The following is a 19071-nucleotide window of genomic DNA, read 5'->3' as shown; positions in this document are numbered from 1 at the left end:
TGGCTCAGGTCATGATCTCAGGGTCCTGGGATCGAGCCCCGCATCGGGCTCCCTGCTCAGTTGGGAGTCTGCTTCTCCTTCTCCCTCTGTTCCCCCTGCTTGTGTGCACTCTCTCTCTCTCTCTCTCTGACAAATAAATAAATAAAATCTTCAAAAAAATTTTTTTTTAATTTTTAAAAAATTGCGAAAAGGTAACATTCATTAACACTGTTCATCTTCCGTGTTCTTCAGATATGATATAGATGGACTTATTTTCATAATAAAATTTAGAATCAACAGGAATATGATGAGGCATTTGTCAAGAAGTTTATGTACCAACTCCCACTTCATAAAAATTCATTTGGCTGTTTATCCAGCAAATTTATGTGTATTCAATAAACCGCTCTTTTTACTACAGATTTATATTTTTAACCCAAAGTCCCGTTCATTATTTTAAAATTAGAAATCCGTGAACTTTTATGCAAAAAATAAACGTGATCCATAATCACACCACCTAAAACAACATCCAATATCCAGCACGATGACAATGGATTCTTGTTCTGTAAACTGCTTATCATTTAATCTACCGCGAGCCCATTTCCATGGCAAATAAATAGGATCTGTATCACCATTCTTAATGATGGCACACAATGCACTGCATAAATGGTCCGTAATTATGTTTCCCAGTACTTGAGTATTGAACAATTGGGCTTTTGTTTCGTTTCGGGTCGGTTTTGGTCGCTAGCATAAACAACACTGTAGTGAACATCCTGTCCACACCCCTCACATCTCCCTCCGACTGTTAGCTCAGGATAAATTCCTGTAGAAACAAAGGGCAGTCACAGCTTTCTTCACTGAGCACATGCTAGATTTTTAATCAGAGATTAATGAGAAAGAAAGTAAAGAAAACCAGAAGGTCTCCACACTATGTGTTCAAGGCAGGCTTTGCGGCCCCAGGGCGGCTTCCTCATGCACTACAAGGGCACCATCTATGTCTCAGGGGCCTGATTACCAGTTCGTTCCTCTCGTCTGCCAGTAGGGTATTTCTGTCCTCCAGCTTCCGTATCACCGAGTTCAGCTCGGCAATTTTTAGCTGGAATCGCCGCACGTCTCGCTCATCCATATGTTGATCCTAAGAAAAACGTCAAGATACAAATGTACTTTGAAGAAGCTTACAGGACTCCAAGCACTCTCAGAAAACCCATGGGATGTGACCGAGAGCTCCTTGTTGGGAGGCCCAAAGCCAGATGGGGCTCCCTGAAGTTGAGCCACACAGACCGACACCCCACGTCCCAACAGGGACTCACGGGAAGACTTCATCTCCAAGTGACAAGACCACGAAGACCTCCAATGGCTCCCGAACAGCCAAATGTGATCTCTGGGGACCTTCATGTCTGAGCCCCCATCCACTGTGCCTCTCTTACAAAGGCCCATCATGGCCACGCTAGGACATTCCTCAAGACCCACTGGGCCAATCTTGCTGACCACTGAAATGCCAGCACCTCATATGGGATCTGCACAGAGCATGCATGACAGACATTCAAACGTGGTGACTGAATGAGTGAGTGAATGAATGAATGAGTGAATGAGTGAGTGCGTGCTGCTTCAGCCTCCTCTGTGCACATTAAGCACCAAGCTGTTGCCCCCAAAGCCCTTTCCTGCTGGCTAAGCCCCTACCCATCTTGCAGGACTCCAACTTCAAGACTGGGCCCCCTTCCTATGCTCCTATCGCACATGCGCACAGATGTCTTCATTTCCTTCTTGTCCACTGAGCTCAGGACGGCTGGAGGCACAAGCAGCTGGATGCTCACCTCTATATTCCCAGGCCTGGGCCTGGCACATCATGAATGTCAGCTTGTTTAGGGAGGGAGGGAGGGCAGGACAGATGGACGGATGGAAGGGAGGAAGGGCGTGAGGAGGCAGGCAGGCAAGGTAACCAGAAGCATGACCCATAGAAAGAAGGACAGGACCCAGTGCTTGCACCTGCCGCCATCCCCCTCACCTGGATGCCCATGAGCTCTGCCATGTCCCCTATCCCAGGCGGGAGCTCTCTCTTTGGGCTACTGTGGTACCGTTCTGCCTCTTTGACCTGAACCAACTGCTCATCCAAAGCCTCCTTCTGAAGAAGCAGCTTCTGGGTCTGACCCGTCTGAACCCCAAGTTCCTTCTCCAAGGCCAGAATCACACGGTCCTTCCCTCTGATCTCATCCATCTGCAAAAGAGAAAGAATAAGCCATCAATCTAGGGACTCGCACAGGGAAATCTCTCCCTCGTTGGCCTGAAGCCCAGGAAACTGTTAAGCAGGACCATGGACCTGGGTCAGCTGAACTCAGAAAACTCAGGACATAGAGAGACCACAGCCCATGGCCCAGGCCCTGCTCCCCTGAGCACAGAGGAGCAGAGAAGTTATGGGTTCAGTGATCTATACGGCCAACTGGACACTTACCGGTGAAAGATATCTATGATCATGTCTCTCTCATCTTAATGAAAGAAAATAAAATCCTGACCCCCCACCCAGTCCCCTCCAGCCACCTCACCCCCCGTAGCTCAGCTTCTTCACAGAGTTGGTGGGTCTCGTCTCCCACTCACTCCCCAAGCTTCTCCTGTCTGGTCACAGCCCCCACCCCCCACCAAAACAGCTCCTGCTAAGGTCTTCAATGCTCCCCTGGCCCCCCAATCCCACAGGACAACTTTCTGTCCTCCATCCTTCTCACCAGCATCTGGCCCATGAACCTCTCCCCCCACTCCAGCCCTCTGCCATGAGAGCTTGGTTTCTATCTTTACAGACTCACCTTGCTCTGGCCGCCATCAGAGTCTGCAGTTTCCAAGGCCTGGCCCTCTCCCCAGTCTGCACCCTTTCCCCAGGCAGCCACATCCTCACTCACGATATTAACTACCCCCATCTGCTGCTGACACCCCAACGTATTCCCCAGGCCCTGACTTCTTGCAGAGCACCAGATTCATAGAACCAACTGGTTACTTGACATCTATGCTGGGGTCTCTAAAGGACCTCAGCCTCTCCACACGCAAACCTTCATGTAAGCCCCAGTTCGCCCAGCCTGCTCTTGTCCCGCATTCTCCAGAGGACACCAAGCAGAAAGAAGCTTACACAAGAGAAAGCTTTGGCCCTGGGCCATAGACTTGCACTGATTCCAGACACAAAGCCAACAGCTGGGAACCTGCCCCAGTAAGGGTGCTGTACTAGGGTTCGCACCCCCCAAATCCATGTCCTTCCTAGAACCTGAGAACATGATGTCATTTGGGAAAGGACAGTTGCAGATAGAATCAGTTAGGAGAAGGTCACCCTGGAGCAGGTGGGCCCTAATGACTGTGTCCTTAGAAGAGAGGAAGAGACACACAGACACACAGGGAGAAGGCTGGGTGGAGACAGAGGGCAGAGGCCGCAGGGATGGACGCAGGAGCCCGGGAACATCATGGACTATCTGCAGCCCCAGTAACCAGAAGCAGCAAGCCCGGCTCCTCCCCGCGCCTTCAGAGAGCACAGCCCCGTGCCACCGGGATCTCAGACCTCCTGCCTCCAAAACTGCAAGCCAATACATTCCTGTTGCCTCAGCCACCCAGTCTGTGGCCCCTTCATTATAGCAGCCCCGGGAAACTGAGGCAGGCTTTAACAGGGAGAGGTTCCCAAGCACTGGGGTTTCATTCATTGACAAAAGCCACAAGAGTTTCGGCTACAGGGATGACTCTATCATCATGGGATTTAGGAATAAATGCTACTTGACCTAAGGCACACAAAAAGTTCTGAAAAGAACACCAATGCTTTAATAAGGCCGATTTTGATGGAATCCCCTCTGGATAAAGTCTGCAGATATGCTATCTGTGGTGCTATTTAATGCGTATCTGGGGGGGTCCCCCCATGCACGGAAGGATGGAAGCAATGCAATACTCTAGTGCTTTGATCACCCAGCCTACAAGTTACAGCCAGATGAGATCGACAACTTGGCACAGTGGAAAAAGCAAGCACAGTGTCCAGGGCAAGAAGTTAGGGACCGGGCACTAAGCTCCCGTTGGCAAGCTGTGTGACCTCAGCCAAGCCACATAACCTCTCTACACCTCAGCTTCTGCACATAGGAAAGGGGTCATAGGAATATCCACTCAAAAGGGGAGCAGAGACAAGCAGGCTGGTGGGGAACTGGGCCACTGGGCCTTGACCCCACCACTTCCCGGCCCCATCGCCTGGGTCATGTTCCCTGATTTCCTCCTGTGCCTCAGTGTTCTCATCTGTGAAATGGGGATAAGAACAGCACATAACTACTAGGGATGTTTTGAGAATTAAATGTGTTAACACATGGAAAGCGGCCAGCATGGAACAGGCATTCCATAGACACTAGCTCTGATGAGAGTTGTCCAATGGCACATAGTAGGTCTCCACAAACAGTAGCACCTGTTCTTCCTAGAATTTGTCTCCTTTACGTACTTAGATATTGAGGAAATGAATGAATACTGTAGATGTTTGAATTGTGGTCCCTAAAAAGACATGCCCACATCCTCACTTCAGACTCCTGTGAATGTGACCTCATTTAGGAAATGGGTCTTTGCAGACGTCATTAAGTTAAAGACAGTAAAATGAGGAGATCGTCCTGGATTAACTGGGTAGGTCCTAAATCCACTGATGAGTGCCATTGTAAGAAGAAGAGAGGCCAGGGACAGAGAAGAGAAGCCACAGGGAGGAGGTCAGGTGAAGAGGGAGAAGAGGGCAACGCAGCACCAGGAGCCCCAGGAGCTGGGAGAGGAGGGAAGGAGCCTCCCCTGTAGCCTCCAGAGGGGCACAGCCCTACCCACACCTTGATTTCTGACTTCTGGCCTCTGGACTGTGCAAGAATCCACTTCTGTAGTTTTAAGCCACGAAGTTTGTGGCCATGTGTTAAGAAAGTCACAGGACCACATCTTCTTTATCCATTCATCTGTTGAAGGGCATCTCGGCTCTTTCCACAGTTTGGCTATTGTGGACATTGCTGCTATGAACATTGGGGTGCATATGGCCCTTCTTTTCACTACATCTGTGTCTTTGGGGTAAAAACCCAGGAGTGCAATTTCTGGGTTATAGGGTAGCTCTATTTTTAATTTTTTGAGGCACCTCCATCCTGTTTTCCAAAGTGGCTGTACCAACTTGCATTCCCACCAACAGTGTAAGAGGGTTCCCCTTTCTCCACAACCTCTCCAACATTTATTGTTTCTCCTGTCCATTTTTGCCATTCTAACTGGTGTAAGGTGGTATCTCAATGTGGTTTTGATTTGAATTTCCCTAATGGCTAATGATGATGAACATTTTTTCATGTGTCTATTAGCCATTTGTATGTCTTCTTCAGAGAAGTGTCTTTTCATGTCTTCTGCCCATTTTTTGACTTGATTATTTGCTTTTTGGGTGTTGAGTTTGAGAAGTTCTTTATAGATCTTGGATACCAGCCCTTTATCTGTAGTGTCATTTGCAAAGAAGATGTGGTCCATATATACAATGGAATATTACTCAGCCATCAGAAAGGATGAATACCCAACTTTTACATCAACATGGATGGGACTGGAGGAGATTATGCTAAGTGAGGTAAGTCCAGCAGAGAAAGTCAATTATCATATGGTTTCACTTATTTGTGGAACATAAGGAATAGCATGGAGGATATTAGGAGAAGGAAGGGAAAAATGAAGGGGGGGAGAAATCGGAGGGAGAGATGAACCATGAGAGACTATGGACTCTGAGAAACAAACAGGGTTTTAGAGGGGAGGGGGTGGGGGGATGGGTTAGCCCAGTAATGGGTATTAAGGAGGGCATGTACTGCATGGAGCCCTGGGTGTTATATGAAAACAATGGATCGTGGATCACCACATCAAAAACTAATGATGTATTGTATGGTGACTAACATAACATAATAATAATAATTTTAAAAAAAAGACCACATTAGGGGAAAAAAAAAAAAAAGGAAAGTCACAGGAGAAGAATACAAATGCCCTTCCCACTCAGCACACTCGGGGTGATGAATTAAAACGGATTGTGATCTGCACTCTCATCCTTGTGAATCATGCACCTCGAATCCAGACACAGACCGCCACGGCGGACAATACTGGTTAACAGCCCGGGGAGCAGACGAAAGCAGGCTCAAACGCACCCCCCCCCAGACACACACTGTGTGACCTTCTGACACACAGGTGGGGCCACCTGTCGGACCCAGCCTCTGCCTCTGTAAAGTGGGGACACGGGAGACCGTTTTAGAACCTATCCTGTCCAGTTGTGGAGATTTAGATTTTAGTGCAGATCCTGGCATATTATAAGCTGCGATCAATGTTGGCTGCCACCACTAATCTATGTTAGCTCCCGGTGAACATAAGGCTATCTTACTTAAACAGCAGACCATTAAACACTAATCAAATATAATAGAAGGGGTAATTGGTACCCTCAAAATACTAGGAGGTTTTCAAGCAAAGTCCTTCAGTTCTGGAAAACTCTCTGAGTCACCTTTCTTGGAGAGTAAAAAGTGTGCTCCCCTTCCCCCACTTCCCAGCCCCTGGTGACCATCTCCTGGATCCAGCCCAGGGCCTGCCAGGTGTGTTCCTGAAGCAGCTGCAGAACGTCCCCATGGCTCCCCCTGGTGGCGACCCACCAGGAGCTCCCTGCCTGGACCAAATCCCTCTGAATGGGGAGAAGCACCGCAGCGCTATAGGGAAGAATCCTTAAGGATGCAGAAGACATTGTCCCCACCACTGAAGCCAGTCCAGAAGCAGTAAGAAGTATGTGAAAGTAGTTCATTAATGTAAACCACTCACCTGCTTTCATTAATGCAACAAATACTGAGCCAGGTGCCATCAATGGGTACCGGGAAACCTCTGTGAACAAAACAGGCCAGAGTCCCTGCCCTCAGAGCTTCCATTCTAGAGGGGGAGGTAGCCAATAAACATAATAAATAAGTCAACACTACAGTAGATTGGAGATTGATTACTGCCAGCAGAAAAAAATAAAGTGCAGGAATCAGTGGGGGGTGGGGGGAAGGTGCAAGTTAATATGTAGGATCCCCCGCAGCATCCAGGCCACACACTTCTTGCTTTGCACTGGAGCCCAGAAACGGAGCCCCCACCATGCATTACACTAGCTCATCCCACACAAAGCAACAGCATGGCAAGCAAGACAATTCTGGAATCCCAAATTCTGCACCTAGAAAAGTGCCAATTCCCCACTTACCCCAGGTAATGAGCAGAGGGCTTACACCCATCACCACAGGAGAGGTTCCTAGAAAACAGTCGCCACCAGCAGAGATGACTTCCAGGAACAAATGGACAATGCAGAATGGTTTCTGGAGTCAACATCTGCTAGGCTGTTCTATTTCCCCAGCCAGAGTCTGGAGGTCCCCAAGGGTAGGAGACTTGCCAAGCTCACACAGCCAATGGCAGGCTCTTCATTTGTCGACTCTGTGTCGACTCCCAGGCTGAGTTCTTAGCCACCCTACCCCCTGCCCCCAGGACCCTGACGAGGCCATGAATCTCTGCTGTTGAGATTCCCCGACCTGCAACACCCAAGTGTGAAGCCATTCCTTCTCCTAGCTCCTGGTCTCAGCATAGGCTTTAGGAGAGGGGTGGGACCGAAGCCATTCCAGTTTCCAGGGCAGGTCCTGATTGGCTCACACCACCCACATGCCCCGCCCCCTGACAGTAATTGGTTGGGGTCGGATTCGTGATGCAATCAGAGTCAACAGCCTGGAGACAACATAGCTAGGACCCGTTTGTTCCTCCTTATTGAGCCAAAAAGGAGACTTTCTCTGGACTTTGTGTGTGAGGACGGGGGTCCGGCACAGCGCGATGTGAGAGCCCAGAGGCTGAGAATGACGCGGCAGGAGGCCGAGCAGAGCCTGCCAGACCTGGATCCTGGAGGGCGTGAGTGCCTCCGGAGCTGTGCCCGGAGCTCATCCCATTCCTTCAGTTACAGAGGCTGACAGATGACGGTTCAGGCTGGTTCCAGGTGGAATTTCTGTCACTTGCAATCAAAAGAGCCTGACAGAGTTTGGGAAAGCACACCAACTGGGAGATGGCTGTTCCTTCCTTCTCATACGCCAGTGTGAGCTCAGTACTACGTGTGTACTGACGAGACATGCTCTCTCCGGGTCTTCAGAAGACCCTCACTGTAGAGGGCATTCACACCCTCTTACAGCCAGCTGAGGCCCAGTGCGATGAATGTGCCCAGGCTCTCGTGAGCAGCAGAGCCGTGATGCCAACGGAGGGCCCCCTCTGCAGAGCCTGCACTGTCCCATCAGTCCCACATCCGCCAGGACATTTGTCCCGGTGAAAACCTTTATTTGGCCAGCTCCCAACATGCCCACCAGTGTGAGAGTAATTTTGTTAGCCCCACTTTGCCCCAAAGTTCGAGGAACAAAAAATGAAGCCAAGGCTGCCACTCCAACACCCGTTCTCACTCTCCTCCTTGGTCCCTGTCGTCAGTGACTAGTGTTCACCCAAATTTCACATCCACCCTAAAAGTCAGAATGTGATCTTATTTGGAAAAGGGGTCTCTGCAGATGTGATGATGATGTAAGAGAAGATGAGGTCACTCCAGATTAGGGTGAGCCCTGGATCTACTCCTGGTGTCCCTGCAAGAAGGGGGCCAGACACAGACACACAGGGGAGGAGAAGGCCACATGGCAGCAGAGCCGGGAATGGCGGGGCCACAAGCCAAGGAACACCAAGGATTCCCAGCCACCACTGGAAGCCAGAAGGGGCAAGAAAGTACTCTTCCCCAGAAGCTGGAGGGGAGCACAGTCCTGCTGACCCCTTGATTTCAGACTTCCAGCCTCCACGACCATGAGAGAATACATTCTGGTTTTAAGCTACTGAGCTTGCGGTAATTTGTTACGGCAGCCCTGGAAGACTAACAGAGGGCCAGACTGGGATTTGTTAGGGGCTACTGTGCACTCAGCAGAAGGACATTTCCTGGTCCCCATTGCAACTAGGTGAGGCTGAGTAAGTGCTGGCCAAAGTGCTGGAAGGGGAAGTGTATGGAACTTCAGGGAAGACCACGCCCTTCTTCATCTGCCCTCCTACTGCCAACCTGGGATGACAATGTGATGGCTGGCTCTCAGCAAGGGTGAGGGGCCATGAGGACCAGAGCCACATCCCAAAGCCCATTCTGAGGCCAAAGCTGGGAGGTACCCGAGTCCCTCATGAGTCCTGTGGCGACACTTTCCAGACTTTGTACGTGAGAGAGAAATAAACTTCCAACTGTTAAGCCCCAGTGGACTGGGGGGTGGGGGTGGGGGGTCGTCCATTATGTGCAACCAGGCCAAAGCCTAACTGGTCTAGGAAATGAATCCAGAAACTGGTGTCACTGCCCCGTGTGGACCATAACTGCCTTTTCTTATTTGCTTCTCTTATGAGGTATGTTAAATGTACAAGCAGGGGTCCAAAGGCCTTCCTGCATTTCTAATCCAATCCAGCTGATTGAAGAAATGAAGTGCAGGCCACCTTCCGAACACATTGCCATGAGCAACAGGCCTGCCTGGGGAGTGACATTTTCCAAACTGCAGGATAACAGAGAAATGGACACTTGTTCTTGTCCCTCGATTCTTCAAGTGTCCATTTTAAGGGAAAACCACACACACGCCGAGAACACCTGAATTGAGGATATTCCTGTTTAGTGCTGAAACGGAAACAGACACCAAATCCTTGGGTGCATTTTAAATTAAGCGCAAGCAGTCCCTTAGGCAAATATTTGTTCCTTCCCCCATTTTATTTACTTTAAATATGAATTTCTCCTGCAAGAGAGGAACATAGTTTACAGGTCTCCTGTTACAGAAATGATAAGCTGGAGTTCACTTTATTCTCATCACCCTGGGGCAGGTATGTGATTACTCCCATTCTGTAGATGAGGCGCCACAGGTTCAGAGATGGTAAGCGACTTGATTGGGCTCACCCAGTGAACAAGACTGGATTCACACCCAGAGCAGACCTTCTCCAACTGCTCGCCTTCCCCTGATGTGATAATGGCCACCCCCCCAACACACACACACACGAAGAGAAAAGGAGCTGGAGATTACTTCTGAGAACTCAGTATCAGTATGTGCTTAGGTTTTCTATAAACTAGAAATTTTAAAATCAGTGCATCTCCTCTTGCTGCTCTCAGTGCCAGATTGGTTAGATGCATACTGACGCTCTGCCACAAATTGGGTGACTGATCTCGAGTTGGACAGCTGGGCAGGAACTCCAAAAGGACATCTGGTCATTTTGCCTCTAGTCCCTAAGTCTCTTACAGGGTCTCCCACAGAGGTCCCTCCCGCAGCCTCTACTTACACATTCCCCATGCTGAGATACTCACTATCTCCCCAGGAAGGTGACAGTTCTACTCTTTGGAGACTTTGGAATCCAAAATCTTTCAGGTATTGAGGGTGGGGAATGAATGACTATGTCCTCCAATGACCAAAGCTTTTTAAAGAAAAAAAAAAAAAGAGGTTCCTGCCCCCAGAAAACATTCTAAGGGCCTGTCACTGAAGTGTCCTGCCCCTTGCCTTCCTGGCCACCTGCACTGCTAGAGCTTGTCACAGACATGGTGGGATCCAGGTCAGGCCAGGACCGGGCACACAGAGGAGCTTGGTACTGTCAATGAGTGAGTGACCAGGCCAGGGCACAGGGACTCTCTGCTTGTGAAGTCACTTTCCCTGGACTGGCTTCCTAGTCCACAAAATGAGACAGCGGGTAAAGAACTACTTTCTGCAAACAAGTCTATGAACAGAAACCCGACAGGGAGAACAGGCAAAGTCCCTGTGCCCCAGCAACATCATCTGCTGCTCAGCCATCCGTCCTCCCCACCCCCACAGTCACATCCCCAGCAGCAGCGTCTGAGCGTTCCCACTGCTCCACGTCCTCCCTAATCTACATATCGCTGGATTTTATTTGTTAATATTTTATTTAGTACTCTTATGTCTATGTTTATAAAGGACAATTTACATTTTTTCTTTTCTTTGTATCATTGGTTTTGGGATCAGAGTTATGCTGGCTTCATAAAATGAATTAGAATATGTTCCCAATTTCTCTTTTCTGGAAGAGTCTGTGTGTAATTAGTTTTATTTCTTCCTTAAATACTTAGAAGAATTTACTTGTGAAGCCTCTGGGATTGGGCTTTTCATTGTGGGAAAACTATTAATTACAGATTTCATTTGAACAGCCAGAGGTCTACTCACATTTTCTATTTCTTATAGTGTCAGTTTGGTTAAGTTGTACTTGTTCAAGGGATCTGCCCACTTCATCCAAGTTTCCAATTAGATACGCTGTTCACAAAGTACACGTACTGTCTCTTTAATTTCTGTAGGGGCTGTGGTAGTGCCCCTTTTACGGTCTGTATACTGGGGATTTGTCTCTTTGTCCCTTCATCCGAGTTCCTCAGAGCTTATCAGTTGACCTATTCTAATCAACTTTTGATGTGTTGATTTTCTTTACTGATTTACTTCAGTGATTCCTGCTCTTTAAGGTCCTTCATTCTGCTTTCTCAGAGATTAATTTGCTGTTCGTTTTCTTTCTTCTCGAGATGGAAGCTTGGAAGTTTGATTTTCACTGTTTTTCCTTTTTGTCTAAAATCTGCTTTATTCTAAAGAACACAATTTTTGAAAGAAAGTGTGTATGTCCCCTTGAAAAGAATCGTATCTGCAGCTGCTAAAATACTGTATTCTGTCATTGTAGCTCTGGTCAGTTCACTGTACTGTTTAAATCTTACCTATCTTTGTTCATCTATTACCTCTGTGTTCTATCTCTTGCTGAGACAGAGTGCTATTCTCCAACTATAACTGTGGATTTGTTTCTCCTTTAATTTTGATGTTTCTCTTTTGCACGTTTTGAAGTTTTATTATTAAGTGCTATTAAGAATTGACCCCTTTATTATTAAGAATTGTCCCTACTTTTCTTTAGTTTTACTCCTTGCCTTAAGATCTTTGACATGAATAAAGTCAGACCAGCTTTCTTTTGCTTAGTGTTTGGATATTGTACCTATTTTCATCCTTATAGTTTTCAGTCTAACCGTGTCCTCATAATCAAGATGCACCTCTTATAAATATCACTATTGTTGCTGTCGTTGACTCTAGTCTGAGAAGCTTAGCTTACTTGCCTTTTCAACCTTCTGCAGTGTACAGGTTCCAAGTCCAACAGTCGTCCCGAAGGGCAGACTTGTGGGGTGCCTGTTGCAGCCCCTCCATCTGGCCAGCTTTGTTTCCTAAGTATGGTATGGCTCTGGGAGATTTCACTCTGCCTTTCTGCCCAGCCTCACTGGCCTCCCACATCACCCCAGAACTCAGTGAATATTTTAGGATGCAAACCGGCCCCATGTGTGGGATCCTCTAGTTTCCTACCTTTCATGTTGACCCTGAGAGATGGCAAAAACCCTGCTCACCTCTCTCAACCGTGGTGGAGTCTCTTTGCTGGGGGAAGCCCAATCCCCAGCCCACACCCAGGATGAGCAAATGCCCCCCAGGGAAGAAAGTGGCTGGTAACTGTCAGCTCACTTGGGCAGGCTCGCTCTCCTCCCTTTGAAATTGTAGCTCTTCTAGATCTCAGAAATTCCACAGTCCTCCAGTCTTTAAAAACACGATTATTTGCAATTTATGGTTTTCCCCAGTTGTTGCAACAGAATGGCTGGCCTATTCCTATGTATTCATCTTACCTGGATGTATAAATGTGCTCCGGTTTATTAATGAAATGAATAAATAAATGCCCAGCACTTCAATAAGCTTCCACAGTCCTTTCTTCTATTAACCTCATTTTACAGGTGAGAAATTTGTGCTTCTGAGCTGTTCCATGAAATACCAAGGATCCCACACCTAGCAAGAAGAGTTCTAACTGCCCAAAGCCTCTTTACCATCACTAGGACAGGCAGGGGCTTTGCTAGAAGCCCCGTGCCTAGAACCATGTCTGTTGCGCCGTGGGTCCTCAAAACTCTTGCGTTTACTGCACACCTGTGGGAAGGAAAGGATGCATGCAAGAGGAGAGGAAAGAATGCATGAAGGAAAGGATGCACGTGGGCGGGAAGAAAAGGGTGCATGCATGCCAGCTGGGAGGGGGTGCAGGCAGCACATACCAGCCTGCGGATGTCACGCTCGCATTCGCGCTTGATGCGGTGCACCTCGTCCTGGTGTGCCTGGTAGGCAGCGCGCAGGTCCGCCGCCTTGGTCTTGTCGGCCTGCATGCAGTTGCTGAGCGCCTCCTCCGCCTGCTTGCGTGCAGCCTTGAGCTCCAGGATTTCCTGCTGCAGCCGCAGGCGCTCACCATCAAAGGTCCTGCGCGCCTCCTCTCGTGCCTCGGCCAGCAGCGCCGTCTTGACCTTGTCGGCCGCGCCGTCCCGCAGCACATTCAGCGTGGCCTGCAGCCGCTGCAGCTCGCCCTCCTTGATCTTGGCCGTGCGCGCCGCCTCCTGCTCGTGCTGCCGGATGAGCACCTCGCGCAGCGCCTGCAGCTCCTTGGTCTTCTCCTCGTGCAGCTTGGCCCTGAGCTCCGAGATGTAGGCCGTGTGCCGCCGCTGTTCCTGCTCCCGCTCCAGCTTGGCCTCCTGCAGCCGCTCGCGCAGTTTGCCCACCTGCGGCCGGAGCCCCGGGAGAGGTGGTCAGGGTCAGAGCTGGGGGAGCCAGCCAGACCCAGCCGCCACCTCCCCATGCCACTCTGTGCACAAGGGCCTCCGTGACCCTCCCCAGGTCCCTGCACCCCAATTCCCCCTCGTGCCACCCCCACAGTCCTGACCTTCATCAACCCCACCTCTTTTCCTTCCTACTAGATTTCCTACTATTTTCTTGAGAATTTCTCTAGAGGTGAAAAAACATCTGAAGATGCTGGAAAGGACAGTCAAGCCTTTGACATCTCTTCCAATTTGGAGATTCACAAGAGAGCACAATTTATCTGTCACAAAACACAAGACACACAGGCAGAGATCATCTCTCACCAAAGAGGAACATATTTTACTCCAGAAATACCTTTCCAGGGCCTCTGCACTGGACTGGGGACTTAGGGAGGATGAGAAGATGGAGGCAGAGGGGCAGACAGGGAGCAACCACCCTTACTGAGCTGGGGGCTCCCACAGTTCCCCCACTTTAACTCCTAGGAGCCTCGGGAGGGAGGTACCTGTTTTGCTGGAAAATAGCAGTGGTGACCTGCCCGCAGGGAGGAGCCAGCAGGGGACAGAGCCAGGCTCACCCTCAGGCACCTGGCCCCAGAGCCTGGCTCCGCAGATAACAGGCAGCCAACCCCGCCTGAGTGTATTTATCAAATCAGCAAAACTTAAAACATTGCTTGTAAAATGTGCCAAGGGAGTATTTTCTTAAAACACTCCAAAATGCTTTATTCAACCTTTTCAAGGATCACACAAAACACACACTCGGCAGGAACCCTTGCCAATCCATTCGCTTTCTAAGTCACACCAGTCTCCGAAGAACAGAAACCAACTATATCGCACCGAGGACAAGCTGCTTCCGTGGGAGGCAGCAAGTTTCCCCAGACATGTTGAAGTTAATTTCGGGTGAGGAGTTTTACCATGTGCCTGGGTATTGATCAACCCTCACTCACAACAGCAGAGAAAGAAGCAAAACCAGCGCAGGCGAAGACACAAGATCAGCATCTCCTTGTGTCGAATACTCTCAACCACAGAAATAAAATGGGGGACCCCGTCAGTCCTGGGTCTACCTCTCCCAGGGCTGGAAGTAGGAGTCTTTTCCTAATGGATTGAATGCCAAGGAACCGGAAATTTAAATACTGAACATGATTGCCCCGGCAAGGGACTAAATGCTTCTGGCATTGTCCTTTCTGGTAGGCCACACTCTTCTGATTTCCCTGGTTATTGCTGACAAGGACCTGAGTCAGAAGGAGGGGACTGGCCGCACCCCCAGCCTGCACTGATGTGGGATACTGAGCCTCAAGACGGTTAGCGTCACAGGTCAATTTGGCAGGGCCACGGGATCAGGTCATTTGGCCAAACACCAGTGGAGATGTTGCCGTGAAGGTATTTCTTTTAAGATGTGATTCACATTTAGTCAGCAGACCTTGAGTAAAGGAGCTGACCCTTCATAACGAGGCTGGGCCTCACCCAATCTGTTCATGGCCTCAAGAGAAAAGGCTGAGCTCCCAGATGAGAAAGGAATTCAGCCTCCAGACTGCTTCAGACTCATGACTACATCAACTCTTGCTGAAATCTCCAGCTGCGTGCTCTGCAAAGTTCAGACTTGTCAGCCTCCATAATCATGTGAGCCAACTTCTTAAAAAAAATATCTGTCTCCCTCTCCCTCTCCCTCTCCCTCTCCCTCCCCATCCATACACACACACACACACACACACACACACGCACTGGTGGTTCCGTGCATCTCTGAAGAACCCTGACTATATACTCTGAAACAGGACATCAGCAGCTGCCCATGAGGACTCGGGCAGAGGAAAGCCAAAGGCAGATGAGTGGATAAAGGGAAGTTTGCTCACAGGTGGACAAGGAGGAAAGAATGTGGAGGGGAGCAGGGCGGGCCTGCTGAGATGGGCCAGGCCACACCAGTGTGTAAGGCAGGGATGCCGACAGAAGACGGGGTCAAGGGAAAAAGCCCCGCTGGGTCCCACCGGCTCTGCCCTGAGGAGCCGAGGGCCGAGCCCAGGGGCCACGACCCAAGTCCAGCAGAGCAAGGCTGGGTTGGCCCGCTGTGCACAGAGCACCTGTTCCTTACTCCATCGATCTAAGCAAGTCTAAAAAGCAGCTGGCACTTCACCTGCCAGACGCCTCCAAGCTATTCCCCAAGTCCAGAGGTACAGCGGGAGGGAGGGGCCCATACCCGCTGCTCCTCAGCCCTTGGCTCCAGATGAGGCAAGAGCAAACTGACCGGGAGGGACCGCACCCTGGGGGAGGTGGGGAGGGCGGCTGGCAAGGGGAAGCCTCTGAGCCAGCGACACCTGCCGCTCTGGCTGGAGCAGGGAAGTCAGCCTCCCCTCCCCCTGCCACCCCACTCCTTGTCCGATCTGTCAGTGCTGGCTTCCCATTTCTAGGCCCAGCCACTTCTCCCACTCCCTGCCACCACCCTGATTGTGGCAGCCACTTCCCAACCAGTAACGCCCCAGCTCTGCCCCTGCCCACCCCAGACCCGGGCCTCGGCAAGTCAGGGACTCATGGGTGTTGCTGGATGCTTGGGACCGTGTGAGCACCGTTCCCTGGCTCGCTAGCCAGCAAGAGCCTGGGGAGCCGGTTCCAAACGGCCTCTGTGAAGCCTTCCTGGGCTCTCTTGCCCCTACGCCGTGTCCTAATATTTCCCGTGCAACACGGAGCGATGACACAGGGGTTTGCTGAATGAATGAATGAATGAATCAACAGATACAGTTAGCACTTCCCCTCGTCCTACGGTGTTCAACAGGATCCTCTGGAAAAACGACAACACTTTAACTGCAGCATCAATAATAATTTTATAAGACCATACAAAAATATCATTTAAATGCAACTGTAAGTTTTCTATTTCTGTTTTTCCTATCAGCCCTTAAGCACATTGCCGACTGCTCTGAGAACAGAAGTTCCCTGAGCAGCGACACGGGGAAAGCCCTCCCGAGGGGCCGTGGGGGTGACTGGGCTGAGAAATCAGGCAGCCAGGGCGTGCCCCGCAGGGAGGCGGCCTGGTGACCCGGGGACATAGTCCCCGCAGGCCTGCATCCCAACCCAGTGCCACCACCTACACTTGTGCTGAGACCTGCTGTTATGGGTGGAGGTGTGTCCCCCAGATTCCCAATGGAGGTCCCAACCCGCCCGACCACAGAATGTGACTGTATTTGGAGATAAAATCTGAAAAGATGTAATTAAGTCAAATAAGGTCATCTGCGTGGGCCCTGGTCCATTATTACCGGTGTCCTTAAAAGAAGAGATCAGGACACAGACACATGGGGACAGCCATGTGAGGACACGGGGGAGAAGATGACCATCTCCATGCCCAGGAGGGAGGTACCCCAGGGGAAACCAACCTGCCCCCACCTTCATCTACCACTTCCAACCTCCAGAATAAATTTCTTGTTGTTTAAGCCACCAAGTCTGTGGTGCTTTGTGATGGTGGCCCCAGCGAGCTAGTTGACCTGGGCAAGTCACCTCTCCTCTCTGACCCTCAGTTTGCTCACCTATCAACTGGAGAAAGCCCCCCCGACCTCACAGGTCACTGCCAAGGTCAGGAGGCCATCGAAGGCACCTGGTGTGACCTGCATAGTAGACATGTAATAAATGTCACAGCCAAGTGCCGGGTGACTGTGTGTGACAGGCAACACACGTGTGTGACTGTCCCATTCTTCAAACGACTCAGGGAGGCAGGCACATCAGAGGACCCCATGTAACAAAGGGGAAAATTGAGGCATGGGTGGTCACATGGCTTGCCCCGAGACCTCAAGGTGAGTTAGGTGGTGGCGGTGGGACGGAGCCCTGGCGGAACGACCTTTGTTTCCCAGTGGCCACATCTGCTGTTGCTCCTTCGGGGTGGGACTTGCCAGCCCCAAGGGATCCCAGCAGGTGAATCCCTCCTGAGCTGCACAAAGCGCGGACAGGTTGGCAGAGGGTGACCGCCCCAGGCGTGGGGCCCTGAGTGTCTGGGGATGGGAGGGGGCACATCTGTCCCTAAGCTCCAGGAGCCCAGCCTTCCTCCCCTCCAGGTCCTGGCCTCTACCTCTGCTCTCCATGGCGCTGTCCTGAGCAGGGGACTGAGTCAGGGCCCAGGCCCCAGCTCCTCCCCACCTGGGAGCTGGACCCCATCTGGCCCCCTGCTGCTGCCCAGTCCCAGTGCGCTCAACAAGACGGGACACCTACGACAAATCCCCAGCAGTCCCTCCCGGGGCTCCCGGTGCTGCGGGCAGGGCTGGAAGGCACACCACCTCAGGGCCTGGGTATAACCTCCCCCACCCTGCCCAGAACAGGCCAGACCCTCGGCCACTCAGGCTGCCCGGGAGCAAGCTCCCTCCCCCTCTCTTCGCCCATAGACACCACAGAGCCCCATCCTGCTTGGCCTTCAAACCACCCGAGTGACAACACCGATGGGCTGTGTTTGGAATCCATGACACCGGATCTTTAGGACTTCGAACTGACTGGTTATTATTCCTCCATGGTGCCAGGCTGCCCGTCACGGCTGCACTCGACCTGGATGCCTACCGTCTGCCTGGCACCCAACCTGGTACCGTACTGACCAGCCCCAAAGCTCGTTCTTGCCCCACGAGAGCTCAACGGCCCCATCCCAGACCCAGACTCTGCTGGAAGCTCTTTAGTACCCTTGCCTCCTAACTCCAACCCATAGGTCCATCGGGGGTGGGGGGGGCGGTTATGACCCCATCTTGCAGGTGAGGGGGTTATGGCATGGACAGTGATGGAGCTGGTCCAAGGGGGGGCCAAGATTGGAACCCACATGGTACCACCACTGATGGTATACTCATTTCACCAAGGGGCAAGCTGAGGCTCAGAGGTTGAGTGCCCACCCCCAACCCCAGCCTGGGAAGACCCCCACCAGGGAACTCGCAGCGCCCCCTCCTCCGAGGAGCGAGGGGGCCCGCACCCCTCCCACCTTGCTCTTTTCCTGCTGGAACTCGATCTGAATGCTCGTCAGCTTGGCCCGCAGCTCCTCGTTAGCCGTTTGCACGGCGTCAGCCTCCATCTCGGGCCTCTCGCCCTTGTTCCGGCTCTTCTTAGACATGCTTCCTCTTGGCTTGAGACACTGAGATCCCTCGGTTCACACCCACCGGCCAGCAGGTGCCGCTACAGGCTCCACCGTGCTAACCAGGTGTGCAGGGCTCTGCTCGTCCTCCGCGTAAACCACCATCACTTGGGACTCTGGGGAGGAGGGAGGCCGGGTTAGCAAAGAGACAGAGAGGCTGGCGTCCTGGCCTGAGCACTCAAACACAATGGCAGCCAGCGCTGGCTGAGGCCTCCCTGCCTGGGCCACGCACCTGCTCATCCCACGGAGGCCCCGCCATTTACAACACTGACCTAGCACTTCTCACACTGGATGCCACACAATCTCTCAGAAGCCTGTTGAGGTGGAGAGCCCTGTGCCCACCCCAGAGAATCTGATTTGCATTTCTCACGAGCACCCAGGTGATGCTCCTGGGCGACCACACTTTGAGCAGTTCTGGTGCACCTCTGTC

The 19071-nt window shown here is 51.2% G+C and overlaps 1 protein-coding gene across 4 annotated transcripts in view; it reads right to left on the bottom strand.

The window, feature by feature from the left end:
* The window catches only part of JAKMIP1 (janus kinase and microtubule interacting protein 1), a 64131-nt gene extending 45402 nt beyond the window's left edge, over window positions 1–18729 (bottom strand). For 2 of the 4 annotated variants that reach the window (XM_045879490.2, XM_045879491.2), the window contains exons 1-4: window positions 18492–18729; window positions 13034–13528; window positions 2003–2191; window positions 992–1111 (exon numbers count right to left, since the gene is read on the bottom strand). In XM_045879490.2, coding sequence (XP_045735446.1) covers window positions 992–1111; window positions 2003–2191; window positions 13034–13528; window positions 18492–18620 — 933 coding nt within the window. In that variant the 5' untranslated portion in view covers window positions 18621–18729. Of the gene's footprint in view, window positions 1–991; window positions 1112–1981; window positions 2192–13033; window positions 13529–18491 lie in introns of all 4 variants that reach the window. The other 2 variants (XM_045879489.2, XM_045879492.2) reach the window with 2 other exon arrangements.
* Window positions 18730–19071: the final 342 nt, after the last annotated feature.

This window comes from Mirounga angustirostris, unplaced genomic scaffold, assembly GCF_029215605.1.
Source record: "Mirounga angustirostris isolate CCGP_5_RB_7025 unplaced genomic scaffold, mMirAng1.0.hap1 SCAF_2, whole genome shotgun sequence".
In the NCBI taxonomy this organism is placed as follows: Eukaryota; Metazoa; Chordata; class Mammalia; order Carnivora; family Phocidae; genus Mirounga; species Mirounga angustirostris.
This window is presented reverse-complemented; position numbering and strand designations above follow the sequence as displayed.